The sequence below is a fragment of the Rhinatrema bivittatum genome, chromosome 11, assembly GCF_901001135.1.
Source record: "Rhinatrema bivittatum chromosome 11, aRhiBiv1.1, whole genome shotgun sequence".
NCBI classification, from domain to species: domain Eukaryota; kingdom Metazoa; phylum Chordata; class Amphibia; order Gymnophiona; family Rhinatrematidae; genus Rhinatrema; species Rhinatrema bivittatum.
The window spans coordinates 52,487,648-52,508,064 of record NC_042625.1 but is presented as its reverse complement, the minus strand read 5'-3'; the positions used below and the strand labels follow the sequence as shown (position 1 = coordinate 52,508,064).

Here is a 20,417-nt window from a genome sequence, read left to right as displayed (position 1 = left end):
TGGATGGACCATTTTAGTCCTTTTCTGCCATCCTTACTATGTTACTGTAGTATTATTACCCCTTAGCATTATGCCCAGGCTTGTGATCTGAATCACTTGTTAACCAGTACATAATTCAAAATTAATGTCCCCTTTTCACCACATCATCTGTTAGCAGATCTGTCCTCAGCCTACTCCCAAGATGTCAAAAACTCCAACCAAGTTTCCTGTTGAGCAAGCACAGAGTAAGACACGCTTCAGCAGAGCTCCTTAGCTTCCTCCTTCCTGAAGCAAAAAATTATCCATAAACATCCTCACCCCGGCAAAATGGGTTAAGAAATATGGTGAGGTCAAAAGTAAACAAGGGAAACAAATCAAAGCCCACAGAGAATATCCGAGCATGGAGAATACAGAGACACAATCTCAGCTACATTCCCCAAACCTTTCCAATTTAGCATTAGAAGACAGTGCAAGAATGGTGAAAGCAAATGCATTTGAGAAGCTGCTCAAAGTAATTCAGATCTCAAAAAACCAAAATAATCTCCATGATAGACATTTTTTTTTACCAGAAGGTGGAACTATTCCAGAGAAAGATTGACTGATTTAAAATTTCAAAGTCCAATATTATCCAATGTCAATTACTACATACATAACATTTAGTTAAAGGGACCTAGAAACTGTTTCTTTTGGTGGTTTGGCTCAGACCACAGATTCAGAACGGGGAGATACCAACATCTAAGCCCCCCCTATCCCTTACAAAGAGTTGCACGGAGACCCCCCCGCTCAGTCTCTGGATGGGAAAGATTAGACCCCGCCTCTACAAGCCCTGGAGTGATGGCGTCGCCCTAGTCACGTAAACTCCTGGGGGCGGGATTCCTTGTGCCTTGATGCCTTGATGCCCAGCGGGGAGCGGAAGGAGGGGCTACCGGAAGCGCTTCCTTTGTCGCAAAGCATGTTGGGCCGAGCGGGAGGAGCTTCTTCCTGTGCTACACAATAAGGCGAGCGGCGGTGGCACCTCCCGGTCCCTTCTGTTTTTTCGGGATGGAGCTGCCGCGCTCCCTCTCCTCGGGCTCCCGCTCTCTGCACGTGTGACGAGCCGGCTCGTTTCTCCGCTGTGGCCATGGTGGACCCGGTGGGCTTTGTCGAGGCCTGGAAAGCCCAGTTCCCAGACTCTGAGCCTCCTCGGATGGAGCTGAAGTCGGTGGGGGACATCGAGCAGGAGCTGGAGACGTGCAAAGTCTCTATCCGGAGACTGGAGTTGGAGGTGAACAAAGAGCGCTTCCGCATGATTTACCTGCAGACCCTGTTGGCCAAGGAGAAGAAGAGTTACGACCGACAGCGCTGGGGCTTTCAACGGGTGTCCCAGCCACCCGAGGGAGGCTCAGAGCAGGAAACCGAGAAGAGCCCCGGGGAGGAGCCGTTGAAACCCCGGCTACCGTCCCGGAGAAAATTATCTGCACAAAGTGACGGCAAAGAGGAGCCATCGCCCCCCGAGAGTGCCGGGAGGGACGGCGATGAGAAACTGAAGCTTTCGGGTGCTGCAGAGGGTAGATCCGCCTCCAGACCCAAGATTGCTTCTGCCCAAAAGTCAGAGGGGTCCTTTGACACTGTGGGGAAGGATGTGGGCAGTGGCAATGTGGCGGCCTTGAGGTGCAATTTTGAGAGGATTAAAAGGGCCAATTCCCATTCAACTGGAGATGGGAAGCTAGTTGCTGAGAAACCGTTCTATGTAAACATGGAATACCACCATGAGAGAGGTCTAGTGAAGGTCAACGACCGAGATGTTTCAGATAAGATCAGTACACTGGGCACTCAAGCCATGCAACTAGAGCATAGAAAGGGTGCACACACTCTACCCTGCAGTCCAGGGATGGGCGATTATCAGAAAGCTTCTTATGGGGGCCATTCATTGGACAGCAACTGTGGGTATGATGGGGAGTATGAAGATGCTGAACTGAACCCCAGGTTTCTAAAAGACAACTTGGTCAATGCCAATGGTGGAGTTCGGTCCCAATGGCAACCTGTGGAGTATCAACCTTATCAAAGTATCTACGTTGGTGGGATGATGGAAGAGCGAGAAGGGAAAGTGCCTGCTCTACCACCACAGAGCTCTTCTGATCAGGAGAAGCACTTGACCTGGCCCAGGAGATCATATTCACCAGGGAGTTTTGAGGACGTTGGTGGAGGTTACACTCCAGATTGTAGTTCCAATGAAAATCTCACCTCTAGTGAGGAAGACTTCTCCTCTGGCCAGTCCAGTCATATTTCCCCTACTCCTGTCATGTATCACATGTACAGGGAAAAAAGCAGATCTCCATCTGAAAATTCCCAGCAGTCCTTAGACAGCAGTAGTCCACCGACTCCCCAGTCTGAAAAACATCACAAGCAGCACATAATGGTTTCTGACACTCCCATTACAGGGATTCGGAGAGCAGGGCTGATTTGGCCGAATGATGGGGATGTTGCATCTTCTGTAAAAGGTACTCAGGATAGCTGCTTCCATGGAGATACAGGTGAGCAGTAGCTAGTATCTTAGTTGCTGATGGTCAAGTAGGAAAGGATATTTGGACTCTAATCATAGGGGGGGGCATGCAGATGAATTAGATGTTGATTATAATCAACTGCTTCAAGTTTTAAAGAAGGCTGAGGAAGAATTCCCTCAGCAATGTAGCTGTTTATCTGAATATTTTCATTGTGGAGAACTTGGGGAATAACCCCCTCCACTGTCTCAGAGAGAATGTAATTGGGAATTGACAACTTCTTGTCTGTCACCCAGAGAAAAGGGTAAGTCATAGCATCTGTTACCCTGACAAAATTCAAGTGCTCAGAGACTGTAGAGAGCTCTGATTTATTTTGGTTGCAGGTGGCTCGCTTTCTCCTGGTGAGGTTTTGGTTGAATATTACCTCCTGCTTCTGGAGAGCTTGGGTCTGTGTGGGACACAGCCTCCTTCCTCAAATTTCTTCTGGGGCAAATGCCCTTGCACTGGGATCTGCAGTCTAACATTGAGAGAGTTTCTGAATTAAGCTGCTGAAAGTTTGTTTTTTCTCCCATCTTTAGGAAGAAGATGGCCTATCAATATGCAATAATGTTGCTCTGTGGTTTATATGTAGAGCATAGTTTATATTTTAATGTATCAAGTGCCTTGTGAGATGTGAAAAGACTCTGCATAATATTAAGCGCCAGTGAGGATGGGTTTGGTGAAATGCTGTGACCTTCCTTGCTTTCCTTCTCTTTACATTTTTGAAGTGGAGCTAGAATTGGGCTTGACTGTTCTCATACAGTATTGAGAGAATTATTATTTACTTAAAATGTTTTTATTCTGCTAGTATTGAGAACAGTGTCCTCAGAGGCCTTCTGTAGGTCAGATTATCTGAAGAGTCACAAGTTCTCAGCCATTAGGGTTTCTTGATCTACAAAGAAGGCAGCAATGCTCAATTCCAGTTTTTTAGCTTGAGATTTGTATTTTTTAAATAGTTTGAAAAGAGAGCTTTCACTCTTGCAATTAGCATGTCATTTACCTTCAGAAAGATGGCCTTCCTGTATTGAGGAAATGAGTGCTGGGTTTGGTACCTCCTTGTGCTCTCTGCTCCTTGCTATTGATGGAGGCTGACTTACCTGCCAATGACTGTGTTTAGTACCAGAGATTCACAATCTGTCCTGATTTGGTTGGTGCATAACCAAAAAGAAAGATGTAGGAGGGAATGTGATCTACCTTTGTATCTGCTAAAGCAGGGCTTCCCAAACTTTTAGCCAATGGGACCCCATTTTAGCACTTGAAAATTCTGTTGACAAACAAATTAATAGGGGAGTGGCTCCCTTGCAGGTACTTTACTTTCACCTTCCTCACATCCACTCCATTCATTGCCGGATCTCAATCTCCTTCCTATGAGCTGACTCCCCCCCCCCCCCCTCCTCTTGCAGCCTCCATCTCCTCATACTACCCTTTCAACCCTTCAGCTGATCTCCTCTTAACCTCAAGCCCTTCTTGTAACTCCCAAACTGAACATAAGAGCATAAGATATGCCTTATTGGGTCAGACCAAGGGTCCATCAAGCCCAGTATCCTGTTTCTAACAGTGGCCAATCCAGGTCACAAATACCTGTCAAGTATCTAAACATTAGATAAATCACAAGCTACTATTGCTTATTAATTACCGTAATAGCAGTTTATGGATTTTTCCTCAAGGAACTTATCCAAACCTTTTTTTAAAACTCATTTACACTATCTGCTGTAACCACATCCTCTGGCAATGAATTCCAGAGCTTAACTATGTACTGAGTGAACCAGTGCACGCTCATAAGTTCTGCAATGGCACCAGTCTCTCCTTATGCAGGACTTCGTCTTACCACAGAAACTCATGTGAGAGTGGGGCCACTGCAGGGCCTGTGAGCACGTGCTGGCTTTCAAGCCCCAGGCTGACTTCCACTACTAATTCTACTGCTGCTGGTGGTTCCTGAAGAGTGCTGCTTTTTGAGTCACTTATGACTCCAGCTGAGCATTTGATTCCATTTAGGGTTCCGATACTCAATTTAGGAAGCCCTATGCTAAAGGCTGTGTAGCAAATTCATTGGAGGTTTTGGGGTCAGGAGCCCAGCACCCTCTCGTGCTTGCATATGCAGCACGAGAGGGTGCTGAAGACTTGTTAATTGAGGTTAAGGCTGCATGAAGGAAGGAACAAGAGGCTGCATGTTGTGTGTGCTGACTGGTAAGCTCCCCAGAAGCAGCATTATCTGGGGATATTAATTCTGTTTCTATTGTGATAGCCTTCCATCCTGATCTGATTCTAAGGAATCATTAGCATCCTTTGTGCACTTTGCCAGTTGCATGTATTACCCAGATTACAGTGCATTACATTTCTGAGTGTTAGGTGGCTTCCTTCTGTGGGATTCCTGGCAGGGTGGATTTTATATGGCTGGTTCAAGGTGTGGAGATTACTCCCTGCATATGATCTCCCAATATTGGCTAGGGACCTGTGTGTGATATGGGTAGTAAAGTGTAGGCTGGCTTGCAAGCTTGAGAATAGCAGTACTAGCTAGATTCTTTAAACCATCACCTTGCCTGGTTCATGATCTCTGTGGGGAAGCCTCTTAGGTTCCCTCCATTCAGGAGCTTGCCTAATCCAATGTCAGATTCCTATGAATGACCTCTGGCTCTTGAGAGGGCAAAACTGAATGAAAGAGAGGTTATTCCAGAGTGGTAATAGTGTTGAAAGCTTGAAAGAGCTCCACTTCCCTGGCCTGTTAATGTGGAGACTTTCTAGTGCTTGGTGCCAGGATTACAGTATCTCTCTATTCAAGGCACAGATATCAGCAGTCTTGGCCATGCTCCAGGAAGGTCTGGATAAGGGCTTGGCCTTTAATTTTCTGAGTGTGGCGGTGTTAATATGTCAGAGGTCAAGTGCAAGGTTGGCCTTAGCTTCTTATCTGGATGTGGTTTGGTTCTTTAGGGGTGTGAAGCATATTTGGTTTCCACCGTAGCCACTGGTATTTCTGTGAGACCTCAGCTTGGTTCTTGGGGCTATGTTAGTGCCACTCCAATGAACCTTTATGGATAGCTTTGAAAGATTTGTCCTTCAAGACAGCATTTCTGGTGGCCATCTGTTCCACAAGAAGGATCTTTGAGTTCTTGCTTAGGATCCCTGGGACTTTATTTTTCTCTAAGGAAAAGATCACAATCTCTCTGGTTTCATTGTTTCTGCCCAAGGTGGTTTCACTCTTTCATCTTAACCAAATCATTACTAATGTTCAGGACCTTGGACCTTGTGTTGATTTAAATAAAGATCTCCACTGCTTAGGTGTTTGCAGGGTGGTGGGGTATTTATTTATTTTTTTAAGGTCACTAGTATCTTATGAAAGTCCAGGTTGCTCTTTTCAGTCAGCTGTGAAAAGGGTGTGGGGGAGTGATATTCAAGGCCTCCATCACCAGCTGGAGTAGGGAAATGATCATCTCTGCCTATGTAGAGAAGGGGTTGTGAGTTCCAGATGGGTTGAGGGCTCATTTGACTAGAGATTGGGTCTCTTCATGGAAGCACCGCAGGTTGGTTCTACTAAAATGTGCATGGTTCTGTTCTGAAACTTGCTGCACCTAACAGAGTACCTGGACATTTACATCTGTGTCTGCTGTTACTTTTTCAAAGAAATCTGTAGGTTTGAAAATGAAATCTCTGTTCTTTACCTCCCTGATGTCCTTTCAGTGTGACTAAAAGAGCAGGAGTCATGGAATAGCACCTGGACTGATCCCTTTCAGAGTGCTGCTTCTTTTATTGTAAAATAGTCAGAATCTCCTTTCATGCTTTCCTCGCTTGCTCTGTCTTGAACTGTCTGCCCCCTCCCCCCTTAATCAGAGGGTGGAGATATCCCATGAGAGGGAACCTTTGTTTTCAGTTTTTATTTTATTTTGCCTGGGAATTTCATTGTGGTGATGACCAAAAAAGAAAATCAGTGGAAAAAATTGCTTTGTTATACATAGAAAAAAAAATCAAGGTGAAGTCATTTTTCCATTAATTTTATCACATTCATATCCCCAGGAAAAATAAAATAAAAACGGGAAATGAAGATCCCTACCCATGAGCCATAAATGCTGAGGTCTCGTCATAAAGCCTGGCTGTGTCTGATTACCCAGGGCTTCTGCAGTGTTTCAGGGGCTGTAGATGTAATGAGGGGCTTGGAGAGGGGGAAGCTTTGGGCAGTGTAAGGGTGAGGGGTAGATGTGATGGCAAAGAGCTTTGTAGTCTTATCAGTTTGTTCTTTCCCCTGAATAACATAAGCACTGCCTGCAGGGTACAGGGTGCCCTCCCTTCCTGTTTCAGAGTCTGCTGTGAGTGCATCCTGTCATTGGCCCCTAGGGAAATTTGTCCCTTACATACTGTTTTCTCACTTCAAAACAGGAAGTTGTGTGGTGTGTGCCTGTGTTGTGTGGAATTTCTGTGCTCAAATCCTTGTTCTAGTGATCTGTTGCTGGAGTTCACCTGACTGTACAGCAGTCATAGCTAGTCAAAAGCAACAGGATGAGATTAGTGCATGTTTTTTCAGCCAGGGGAAAAGGGCATTTGCTTTCCTATGATGGTGAGATAATGAGTTTAATGGAAATGTGGTCTAAGGACGGAGAGGGACACCCTCTCCCCCTCTTCCATGGTTGCGGTGTTTTTTTGGTTTGTTTTTTTTTTGCACAAACCACGCCTGGACAAAAGGGGAGGAATGGTGGGCATAGTGCCTTAAGATTATTTTTATCTAGTAATTATATGCTGTACTATTTGGACTGGAGGGGAGGAAATTAATTTTTTTTAATCAAAACGATCTATTTAAAATTTTATTTTATAGAGATTTGATTTCATTGAGGCAAGAGTGAGGATTGGAGAGTTTGCTTATTTATTCATTTAAATGGGGAAAACAAAAGGGCTCTTGCTAGTCATGTGCCCCATAGTTCAGGGGCTTGAATGTCAGAACTGTAGAGTCTGATGGCTGATACTTCTGTCAATTTTTAAAAAGGTAATTGCGGTGGGTAATTGTAATACTCAGGGATGTGCATGTGAGAATTTCATTTGATTCATTTTTAGTTCAAACTAAACTTTGTTTCGAAATACCCGTGTTTAGAAGTTTATGCATGTAAATGTCATGTTACATATATAAAATCCAAATTACCCACACAAACCCCTCAAAAACAAATGGAGGAACTGCGCATCTCTAATAGATAAGGATGTAGTGCAAATGTTGGGCCTTCTCAATTTGTATCTTTTTTTTTGTTCAAACATTTTTATTGGGTTTTGGATAACCAACAGAATTAAACCTTACAAGGGAGAGTGTGTTCATATCTCTCCCCCAACAAATAAACCCAACAATATCCCAAGTCCATCCCTCCCCCCCCCCCACAGATAGTAAAGCTCTGGAGAGTCACAAAAACAAGTATTCAGACGAGGGCACCACAGGGAAGAGTCAACAAGCAGCCACCCGGAAGCAATCAGTCATTCAAAACCAAACTCCTCGCTCGAGGTGGCAATGTCTGAAGATACGGACCCCAGATGGAAGCAAAGTGTTGTCGTCGAGTCGGGGAGCCACGTGCCACCATGCTTTCCATAGTCATCATGGTGTGTAGCTGATTTCTCCAAGTCCAAAAAGAGGGAACATCCGAAGTCTTCCACAGAAGGAGAATCGTTTTCTTTCCCACCAGACTCGCTTTCTGAAGTAGCAGGCGAGAGCCAGGATCTCTAACACGAATCGGGGAAATGCACCCGAATAAAAACCATAAGGGGGAAAAGGGCAATACCACATTAATCAAGTCTATTAAATAGTCCGCTATCTTACGCCAGAAGCGTAATATGCCAGGACATGTCCAAAACATATGAGATAGGGTTCCCACCGTACCGGGGCAGCGGACACAAAATGGCGTAGTGGCCACAGACAATTGATGTGCGCGCTGGGGGGAGATAAACGCCCGGGTTAGAAATTTGTATTGCATTTCCCGATAGTATATGTTGGTAGAAATCCTGGCTAAACGCCTAAAACAGACCTTCAAAATAAAACCGGTGAGGAGAAAATCACCATCTTTGTTCCAACGTACAACAAGAAAGGAGCAAACCTCTACTTGGGTATATGTTTGTAGCGTTCTGTAGTATTGGGACAAAGACGGGGCCCTGTCTGCCCCAAAATGGAACACCCTATCCAAGGCGCGATACCCCGTGAGCTCCTTTGTCTCCGGAGATAGTGACTTGAGGTAATGCTGAACCTGCAAATATGGAAACGTATGCTTGGAATCTAAACGATAGAGTTTTTGGAAGTCACTGAAGTTCAGTAACACCCCCTCTGTGGTCCACATATGACCTAAATATTGTGCTCCCCTAGCCTCCCAGACCCGAAAGGAAGCTGATTGAATGCCTGGTAGGAAATCAACATTCCCCCGAATAGGTAAAAAATAAGCACATATATGGGGGGTGCGTAAAAGTCTAGTTAGACGCTGCCAGGAATGTCTAAGAGGCCGGGTGAGCGCGGAATGGAGTATAAACTTAGGCAGACTACTCGCTTTGCATTGTAGGGCAAATGAGGGGGCCAACGGGTATAAAAGAGTACGCTCAACTGAGAGAGGGGTATAATGCGAGGAACCCTGTAACCAATTGCGGAGAAGCCGCAAATTGCAAGCAAGATTATAGGTGGCCAAGCTGGGGACCCCCAGACCCCCCTGTCCCCAAGAATTCTGTAACCATTGAAGAGGTAACCTAGACCGGCCCCCCCTCCACAAAAAATTTGTATCTTTTCCCACCCATCAGGTGTTGCATATCCTTGATTTTGTTTGTTTGTTTTAGAGGCAGTGCAAATAAATCAGACTCATTTCTTTTCAGTTCCTAAGAGTGATTGTTGTGCTGGGATTTGAATTGTTCCTACTTGGTTTTAGTCATATGCTGTCCAGTGTAGTTAAATATTTATGTTCAAGTAAGACTCCGAGTCTGGATAATATTAAGGGTGATCTGTGTAAATTAGAAGTCTCTGTGAAGGTTTGTCAGTTATTGATATGACTGTAGTTTGGAATCATGAGTTAAGAAACTCTGTTGCACATGTAGTGTCTCTTAAACATGCATCCTGGTGTTCTTTAGAGACTCAAAAAGATTAACCAGAAAATTAGAGAGCCTGGAGGAAAATATCATAGTCTACAAAATAAGATTAGATGGGGGTACATTTTCTATCCAACTCCTTGAATTTGTGGCAGAGCACGGTCTTTCTGCCACCTTCTACTTCAGGTGGGGGAATGGAATCGGGTTATCGCCCACTGGTCTTATTGGATCTTGCATCGGCATTTGATATGTTCGATCATGTCATCTTGTTGAACTAGTTATGAGCGATGGCAATGTCCTAGACTGGTTTGCTGGTTGTCTTTTTTTTTTTTTTTTTTTTGGGAAAATCATATTCAGACGGTTAGGAGATTGTTACTCCTCTGCAGCCAAGGGCATGTGTTATTGCCCTCTTTGTTCATTCTATTTCTTACTTTATCAAGCCATATTATGAGTTTTAACATAAAAATATTTCTGTTATGCAGACTCTTTGCAAGTATATCTGCCATTAAGTGCCAGTCACCTATCAGCCTTGCAAAATGTAAGTAATTGCCTCTTGGTGATTAATGCCAGACTTCTAAGGAGCATGCTGCAGTAAAACAAGTTTAATGGGTCAAAAGGAATGATTCTGTTAACAAAATGGAATGATTAAACCTGGGATGGCTAGACCTTCCAGCTAGCATGGACATTAGATTTGACAGCAAGCTAACCCCTACTTTGCGTGTTTTATTGTACATTGCTTAATGCTTACACGTAAGTGATTAATACATTTTAAATAAAGATAAATTTCTATCTACATGAGCACATTCATGTTTGTTGATCGCACCTTTTGCTTTTGCATTTTATTTGTCAAACTCTGAAATTCATCCTAAACCAGCCAAGGACATTGGTCCAGGCATTTGGTTCTTATGCATGTTAACTATTATAATAGTCTTTCCTGTTTGTACCCCAGATCAGTCCAGACAAGTGGGTTTTGCATCCCTACCAGCAGATGGAGGCAGAGAACCAAAGAGTTTGAGGCACTGCTACACAAGTGCTACCTACAGTCCCTCAGTATTTCTCAGTCTCCAGCAGACGGTAGAGGTGCAGTCTGGAATTAAAAAAATTAATAAAGGTTAGAGAGGAGACACACTCTGAGGTGTTAGGTTCCTTTGTGGGCTATCCTTCAGATTGAGCCAGGCAAGCAGGGGGTTGGAAATCCCTGAGCAGCTTGACCTGCAGCACAGCCAGGGGTCCTGGTTCCTTCTGTATCCCTGAAGGCTTCTTCCCAGATTCCAGCAGCAGGAAAGATTCTTTGGGGGGGGGGTTTGTTTGTCTTTATGCTGTGGTTTCCTTGTTGGCTGGGCTGTTCCTGCCTCTTTTAGAGTTTTACAAAAAAAAAGCAGGGTCCACTCTCTCAATGTAGTGGTGGGGAGCTGTCTTGCTTTTCTGTGAAGTGTGGACCAGGATTACCTCTGATCAATGGGTCCTAGAGGTAATAAAAGATGGCTACGCTTTAGAATTTTCTCAGCCCATCAGGGAGGTATTCATGATCTCTCGCTGCTGGTCGGGAGGAAGACAGAAAGCAGTTCGAGTTACTTTGGAGTGCGTTCAGGGTCTGGGTGAGATAATTCCGGTGGCGGCAGCGGAGCAAGGCTGTGGTCGGTACTCAGTTTATTTTGTCATACAAAGAAAGGGGGTCCTTTTGCCCTATTAACTATTTGCAGAAGGTGAATTTACCGCCGCGAGTGGCCCATTTCTGAAGGGAAACATTGCGGACAGTTATAGCAGTGGTTCATCAAGGAGAATTTCAATTTTTTTTTTATTTGTGTTTTCCAGATAGGCAAGATTAAATCTTGATCAAAAATATCAGAAGAGGGTTAAAGCAAATAATGGAAACATACATCAAGAAAATAAACATTTCTCTTTTCTGAATATAAGTCCTCATTATGGGAGCAGATCCATCCCCAACCCAAAGTAATTCATCAAAGAAAAATATCAATGGACAAACAGCAGCCATACTTTATCTATAGGGAACTACAATGTATTAGAGCTGGGAGTTGTTGGCAACACAGGAGTCTTCCCTATAAGAAATTGAGTTAACTGTGGGGGATCGTAGAATAGAATATATATGAATTATTTTGATACTTTATCATGCACTTGCATGGAAACTTTAGAAAGAAAACACCTCCAATTTGCAAAACCTGCGGTTGTAACAGGATTTTCTCCTTTCTCGAGTCTTCCTTGAGACATCAGGAAAGACTCTAATTTTACATTGAAGAAAAGACTCTGTCCTATGTCGAAAACAGTTTCATTAACCAATCTTTCTGGTTCAAGTGCTAGTCACAATAAGTGTAGCTGGAACAGCTAATTCTAAATCAGACGTCTCCAACACAGCTGAAATATTCACACTTGATTCTCCAACAGGAATTAACGGGTACTGCTCCCTCTCCATGTACTTCCAATCTAAACTTCGGCAAATAAAATATCTTAACACTGATGGAATTGCATTTTCAGGGATCTGGAGAATCTCCATTAAATACCTCCTAAACATTTCCCTAGGAGGAGTTAGGGGTACTTGAGAGAGATTTATAAATCTTAAATTCCTATTCTTGATAGCATTTTCCAAATTTTCAGTTTTCAGGGCCATATTACCCCTTTCTTTAATCAAAGCTGTTGTGTTGGAAAGAGCCATAACGTTTTCTTCCAACTCTTTGCGTTTTACTATGACTGGTGATAATTGTTGTGAAATTGAACTTCGCAGATCTATGGCAGCATCCCAGATGGTCTCAATGGAGAAAACTGTAGGTCTTTGAACAGCAGGCATCAAAATAGGTAATCTCAAAGGGGTAGACTCAGTAGCGTTGCCCCCAAAACCTCCTGGCATTACATCTCTTCCTAATCCAGGCTGTCCTTGATGGAATTCTGAGCTCTCAGCTGCTGCTGCCGCCGCCCTGTCACTCCCTGCTGGGCTTGACTTGCCGGCACTCTGGTCTGGCAGCGTCTCCCCCGACTTTAGGGCACCTCTAGCAGCTGCTGGATTACCCGGTGGAGTTCCCTCAACTGGGCTAAGAGGTGACAGAGAGCCCGGAAGAGAGGAGAGCTCAAATTCCTCTCCTCTCTCCAATGGCTGAGTCCCCGATGCCGGGCTGCTGTGCAAGACGTGGGCATCCATCGGGCCGGAGAAAGGAGTCACTGGAGGGACTGCAGGGTAAGGCCCTGTCCTGGGTTTCCACTTTCTACCCATTACAGGCTAAAAAAAAAACCAGCAAGAAACAAATTTTGAAGAATACCCGAGAGAGCAGACGGCGTACAGTGCTTATCGATCGGCTGTCTTGGATCTACCCTTATCAAGGAGAATTTCTAGCATCGCTGGACTTGATGGAGGCATATCTTCATGTTCCCATCGAGTGGAGAATCGGTATTTCCTGCGTTTCATGGTCGTGGGACAGCATTTCCAGTTTTGGGCCCTCCTGTTTGGTCTTGCCAACAGTGCCATGCACGTTCACGAAAGTGATGGTAGTGGTAGCAGCAGCTCTCTGCAGGGAGGAGATCTTAGTTCATCCTTATCTGGATGACTGGTTGATTCGAGGAAAATCGGAAGACTGTCAACAGTTGGTGGTGAGGATGCTGGATCAGTTGCAGACATCAATTGGGTAAAGAACTACTTGTGCCCCACCAGATGCTGGAATACCCGCGTTGGGACAGTTTTCCTCACCTCCGAGAGGATTCTTCAGGGAGGTGCTGCTCTTGTGTTGGAATCAGTTATCAGAGGAGTTATATCGACAGTTGCTGCTAATGGGAGCCTCCAGGTCTAGTTTCTTGTGGCTGTTTCGGCCAAATTTGGAGATCCTGAGCTGGGTGGTGATGACCACAGATGCCAGCCTCAAGGGCTGGGGAGCAATCTGCCTGGGGCGGTCAGCGCAAAGTCTGTGGTCATCAATGGACGTGATCAACCGGTTGGCGACTAGAACGGTATGCAGAGCGCTGGTGGAGTTCCTCCCGTTGATCCAAGATCAGATGGTCAGAGTGTTTTCAAACAGTGCCACTACTGTGGCATATATCAATTGGCAGGCAGGAACAAGGAGTCTTGCAGTGGCTTAGGAGGCTCAGGAGCTGTTTGTCTGGGTGGAGCTCCATTTGAAGGGAATAGCCGTTTCTCATATGTTGGAAGTAGACAGTGTGCAGGCGGACTATCTCAGCTGATAAGTTGGCCCCGGGAGAATGGGAGCTGTTGGTAGAACCCTTTGATCTTATTCAGTCCTGGTGGGGCAATCCACGTCTGGATCTAATGGCGTTCAGTCGCAGGCAGGAGATCAGATCCGAGGGCATAGACATTCTGATTCTTCTGTATGTGTTCCTGCCGTGGCCTTTCATAGGCTGGGTGTTACGATGCATTGAGAAGCATCCGGGTCGAGTGGTGCTAGGTCACGCCAGAGTGGCCGCATTGTCCATGGTTCACGGATCTAGTTCAGCTCGCAGTGGATTGGCCCCTTAGATTTGTCTTAATAGTCCCTATAGATGAGCCATATGGTATTTTCTCAGATCGGGTGGATCACTTCTGTCTCATGGCTTGGCTTTTGAGAGGAGATGTTTGTGGTTGAAAAGCTATTCGGAACCAGTGATTTTCCTCTTTGCTTCAGGCTAGGCGGCCAGCCCTGTCTTTGGTGTATGTCCAGGTGTGGAGAGTTTTTGACAGTTGGTTTGTAGAGGAAGGCATTGCACCATTGCGGGTGGATACTCCACAGGTGTTTGTCTATCTGCAGCATGGCCTTTCCAAGGGTTTGGCTTAAATTTGCTGCGGGTTCATGTGGCAGTCTTGGGTTGTCTGAGGCAAGTTTTCAAGGAAGGTCGTTTGCCTCTCATCCGGATGTGGTGAGGTTCCTCTGGTGCGTAGGTATTGCCTAGTGTGGAGTTTGAACTTAGTATTACAGATGCTTTGTGGGCCTCCATTTGAGCCGTTGAGGAAAGCCTCGTTGAAGGACCTCACTCTGAAAGTAGTCTTTCTGGTGGCGATTTATTCAGCTCGAAGAATTTTGGAACTGCAGGCTTTATCCTGTAGGGATCTAAGAATCTCAAATGAGGGGGTTTCGTTGTGTATGGTTCCCTTATTCTTAACTAAAGTGGTTTCTGCTTTCCAACTGAATCAGACAGTGGAACTGTCTGCTTTCCCGAATTGGTTGGATGAGTTGTCCGAGTCCAGGGAGCTCAATCTTTTGGATGTTCGGGTTCTGTTGCATTATTTAAAAGTCACAAACAGTTTTTGATGGCTGGGTCATTTGTTTGTTTGTGATTTTTGGAGGGGTAAGAAAGGGTTGCAAAGCCTCCAAGGGCATGATAGCTTGTTGTCTGAAGGAAGCAATTGTCTCGGCTATATTTGCAAAGGAAAGAGTATTCCAGATGGATTGCATGCACACTCTACTAGGGCACAAGCAGCTTCTTGGGCTGAGTGGCAGTTGGTTTCACTGCAGGAGATTTGTAGATCAACAATGGGTCATCTTTCAATACTTTTTCTCGCCATTACTGGTTGGATGTTCAGGCTCCGGATGAAGCATCCTTTGGCGAGAGTGTGTTGCGTGGGTGGTCTTTTGTGGACCTGCTCAGTGTAGGGTTGCTTTGGTACATCCCATTTGTCTGGACTGTTCTGGGGTATGAACAGGAAAGGAAAATTGGTTCTTACCTGCTAATTTTCGTTCCTGAAGTACCACAGATTAGTCCAGAGATGGTTCCCTGTATATATTTTTTTTTGCTCAAGACCTTTACAGGCGAGTTCCACTTATGTCTTGCTTTCTGGGAAGAACTGTCAGGTTGTACATATTCAGAGCCTTCAGAAAAGGAGCCTTGGACTGCTAGTGGTTATACAATGTTCAGGGCGTTCCTATTGTTTGGTTTGTTTTTACCCCTTACGTACACAATAGTGGGTGTGGTTGATCTCTAATTTGGCTTGAGTACAGTTCAATACTGAGGGACTGCAGGTGGCACTCTAGGTTATGTAGCAGTGCCTCAAACTCTTTGGTTCTTTGCCTCCATCTTCTGGTAGGAATGCAAAATCCACTTGTCTGGACTGATCTGGGGTACTTCAGGACCAAACATTAGAAACATAGAAACATAGAAATGACGGCAGAAGAAGACCAAATGGCCCATCTAGTCTGCCCAGCAAGCTTCACACATATTTCCTCTCATACTTATCTGTTTCTCTTAGCTCTTGGTTCTATTTCCCTTCCATCCCCACCTTTAATGTAGAGAGCAGTGATGGAGCTGCATCCAAGTGAAATATCTAGATTGATTAGTTTGGGGTAGTAGCCGCCGCAATAAGCAAGCTGCACCCATGCTTATTTGTTTTACCCAGACTATGTTATTAGCCCTTATTGGTTGTTTTTCTTCTCCCCTGCCATTGAAGCAGGGAGCTATGCTGGATATGCGTGACGTATAAGTCTTCTCCCATGCCGTTGAAGCAGAGAGCCATGCTGGATGTGCATCGAAAGTGAAGTATCAGGCCCATTTGGTTTGGGGTAGTAACCGCCGTAACAAGCCAGCTACTCCCCGCTTTGTGAGTGCGAACCCTCTTTTCTTCTCCCCTGCCGTTGAATCAGAGAACTATGCTGTATATGCATTGAAAGTGTAAGTCTTCTCCCCTGCCGTTGAATCAGAGAACTATGCTGTATATGCATTGAAAGTGAAGTATCAGGCTTATTTGATTTGGGGTAGTAACCGCCGTAACAAGCCAGCTACTCCCCTCTTTGTGAGTGTGAATCCTTTTTTCCACATTTCCTCTTGCTGTTGAAGCTTAGAGCGATGTTGGAGTCACGCCTGTGTATGTTTATTTAATAAGGGTATTGACTCCAGGCAGTAGCCATCATTCTGGCGAGTCACCCACTCTTCATTGGCAGCCTCTTGACTTTATGGATCCACAGTGTTTATCCCACGCCCCTTTGAAGTCCTTCACAGTTCTGGTCTTCACCACATCCTCCGGAAGGGCATTCCAGGCATCCACCACCCTCTCCGTGAAGAAATACTTCCTGACATTGGTTCTGAATCTTCCTCCCTGGAGCTTCAAATCGTGACCCCTGGTTCTGCTGATTTTTTTCCTTAGGAAAAGGTTTGTCGTTGTCTTTTGATCATTAACACCTTTCAAGTATCTGAAAGTCTGTATCATATCACCTCTGCTCCTCCTTTCCTCCAGGGTGTACATATTTAGATTCTTCAATCTCTCCTCGTACGTCATCCGATGAAGATCCTCCACCTTCCTGGTCGCCCTTCTCTGTACCGCCTCCATCTTGTCTTTGTCTTTTGAAGGTACGGTCTCCAGAACTGAACACAGTACTCCAGGTGAGGCCTCACCAAGGACCTGTACAAGGGAATAATCACTTCCCTTTTCTTACTCGATATTCCTCTCTCTATGCAGCCCAGCATTCTTCTGGCTTTAGCTATCGCCTTGTCGCATTGTTTCGCCGACTTCAGATCATTAGACACCATCACCCCAAGGTCCCTCTCCTGCTCCGTGCACATCAGCCTTTCCCCCCCCATTGAATACAGTTCATTTGGATTTCCACTCCCCATATGCATGACTTTGCACTTCTTGGCATTGAATCTCAGCTGCCATATCTTCGACCACTCTTCCAGTTTCCTTAGATCCCGTCTCATTCTCTCCACTCCTTCCGGCGTGTCCACTCTGTTGCAGATCTTAGTGTCATCCGCAAAAAGACAAACCTTACCTTCTATCCCGTCCGCAATGTCGCTCACAAAGATATTGAACAGGACCGGTCCCAACACCGATCCTTGCGGTACACCACTTAAAACCGCTCTCTCTTCAGAGAAGGTTCCATTTACCATCACACATTGTCTTCTGTCCGTCAACCAATTTGCAATCCAGGTCACCACCTCGGCACTCACTCCCAAGCTTCTCGTTTTATTCACCAGTCTCCTGTGCGGAACCGTATCAAAAGCTTTGCTGAAATCCAAGTATATGATATCGAGCGCTCTTCCTCTATCCAATTCCTTGGTTACCCAGTCAAAAAAGTCAATCAGATTTGTCTGACAGGATCTTCCTCTGGTGAATCCATGCTGCCTCTGGTCCATCAATTCTCTGGACTGTAGATAGTTCACTATTCTCTCTTTCAACAGTGACTCCATTACTTTTCCCACCACTGAAGTGAGGCTAACCGGTCTGTAGTTACCAGCCTCCTCTCTGTTCCCACTCTTGTGAAGCGGGACCACCACCGCTCTTCTCCAATCACTCGGCACCACTCCCGTTTCTAGGGATCTATTGAACAGGTCGCACAGCGGTCCCGCCAGCACATCTCTGAGCTCCCTCAATATCCTTGGATGAATCCCATCAGGCCCCATGGCTTTGTCCACTTTCAGATTCTTTAGCTCTTCCCATACATTATCTACTGTAAATGGATTTTCCTCTGTTCCGCTTCCCTCCAGTTTCTTGTTGTGTAGAGTTGGTCCTTCTCCAGGGTCTTCTTTAGTGAACACAGAGCTGAAGTATTCGTTTAATATTTCTGCCATTTCTTCGTCTCCCTCCACACATTGATCATTTCCACCTTTCAATTTCACTATACCACTTTGGACCTTTCTCTTTTCGCTGATGTATCTGAAAAATGTTTTGTCACCATATTTTATCTCCTTGGCAATCCTCTCTTCTGCTTGACTTTTTGCCAACTTGATTAATTTCTTTGTCTCCCTCAGTTGATACAAATATTCTTCTTTGTGCTCCTTCCTTTGGGATCTTTTGTATTTCTTGTATGCAGTTCTTTTAGCTTTAATTTTGTCAGCCACCTCCTTTGAGAACCAGATAGGTTTCATTTTTCTTTTGCTTTTCTTTACATTAGCAGGTAAGAACCAATTTTCTTTTTGCTTGGTCTTTGTTAGTGTTCCCAATATCTGCAATTAATTCAGACTGTGGCAGTCCGTGTAGTTATGGACTGCTTATATTAAAGCCGTTACATTGGCTCCTTGTGACTCAAAATATAAAGCTGAGTGTAGAAAGTTAGTGGAGGTTATCTGCAGCTGCTCTTTTCTGTGCATTGTTTAACTCCACTGCTGCCTCTGAAAACGAGGTGGATGGGACCTTTGAGCTGCAGTTGCCCCCTCATATCCTTCCAGAAAGCCTTTGCATTTTTTAGTAAATTGTTTTTCAGAGAGAAGCTGATTGTTAGGTCTCAGTTGTCTTTCTGCTGCACCTGCATACAGGTTCCAGGTTTTTGGGATGGTGTGTGAAATTGATTCATTTTTGTTTGTTTTTTTCTTATTTTGTTGTACTATTTTAATACCGGTTTGTGTTTTTGTATGTTAAAGGCAATTGTAAAATTATGCCTTAGGGCTGGACGTAGAGGGGGTGACAGTTCAAGGATATTTGGCAAGGTTTAGAGCTGGTGCTGCTGTTTGATGCGATCTTGCTGTTTAAGAGAGAACGAGAGTTGCAGATGCATTTTGTGGGAGTAAGTTGGATGTGCTCTTGGGGGCATCTGACAGGGACAAAGATCCCACTGCTTTACAGCCTGGACTATTCTGTTTCTGTGGTAACAATAGTAGGTATGCCTTGTTTGCTTTTTTTCCCTGCAGAGAAAAGAGTATCAGTCTGTTCTGGGTACAGGAACCCTGTCTGGCAGGCTGAAAGGATGAGCTTTAAACCTGGTTAAGGAAACTACTTAACAGGGATAGATCGTTCCAATGAGGCTTAGGATGAGAAGTTTGGGGATGAAAATGGCCCCCTTCCAGTGAATGACAAAATTTTGCCTCTGGAAACTGCCCTCACCTCTTGTGGTACAGATGAAAGGAGACTTCTCCTGCTAGTGTGAGATGGAAGAAGGGCAGTGACCCCCTTCGAGCACTTACTAGTGCAGCTTGCATAACCAGACTTGGTAAATGACAATGCTGGGAGTGCCAACAAGGAAGCTCGGCAAGTTTATGAATCACTAAAATTTTATAAGAAAATTCATAAATTGGGACGAAGAAATTACTTTTCTTACTAATTTATCCCAATAGTCAAGTTTAGAAAGAAACAATATACTGTGCAGCAAGGGGATTCTGCAGGGTCCCTTTAGCTGGAGCAGAGTCACAGACCCCTATAGCAGAGGGAAATGGCTTAGGGGGCTTGACTGACTTGTCTCTGGGCCGAAAGGTTCCCTGCTGGTGCTTCTCCCCCAGTCTGTGCCCCATGTTTGAGGACTGTACACTTGCATACTTGCAGTACATTGATATAAAGCTTTGTCTGTGCAATTCTCCAGCATTTATGCAATATTCCTCTGGTCTGTCCTTCTCTCTCCCCATTTCCTCAGCTTTTCACAGACTGTGTCTAGTAACCTGAAATGAACATATGCTGTCTCTTTTTTTTCCCCTAGAGCCTTTGCTTTGGTGTTTCCTGCCAATTGGTTGTGTGTTGGCATGCTCTTTGCTATCCCTGGCTTTTCCTCTTTGCAGATGCCTCGCTTGGTGGTATGCCACCCAGCTATAGCTATGATCTGGATCGTGGAGAGGAGCACCGGCGGCACCAGGACTTGATGCCTTATATTGATGATTCACCAGCGTCCTCACCACGCCGGAGCAGCCGCAATACTCTGTCCTCGGGTTCCCTGGAGTCCATGAAGACTGTGAGTCCAGAGTAGTGGGAGCTAGTGGGGAGGAGACTCCTGGAGGTGGTCAGCTGGGGAAGGGCTGAGGCTGCTGCACTGTATGACAAATTGGCATTCTTGGTGCAAACTTTGTTGTGCCAGGCCAGCATCCTCTGAGTAGGACAGAAAGTCTCTTCTTTTTCTGTAATGGTTCAGAAATGAGTGTATGGCTCTCGGTCCCTGATGAGGTGGCATGTGATGATCTATAATCCAGCATTGAGGACTGGGCATTTCTCCTTGTCCTCTCCTCCTGAATAGAGAATCTGAAGGGACAAGAGAGACTTAGAATGTTTGGCATTCT

General features: G+C 45.1%; 1 protein-coding gene across 1 annotated transcript in view; it reads left to right on the top strand.

The window, feature by feature from the left end:
• The first annotated feature begins 906 nt into the window (after positions 1 to 906).
• Positions 907 to 20,417, top strand: part of BCR (BCR activator of RhoGEF and GTPase) — a 77,793-nt gene continuing 58,282 nt past the window's right edge. Inside the window, exons 1-2 of the mRNA XM_029572019.1 lie at positions 907 to 2,492; positions 19,926 to 20,095. Of these exons, the coding sequence (XP_029427879.1) occupies positions 1,100 to 2,492; positions 19,926 to 20,095 (1,563 nt within the window). The 5' untranslated portion in view covers positions 907 to 1,099. The remainder of the gene's footprint in view (positions 2,493 to 19,925; positions 20,096 to 20,417) is intronic.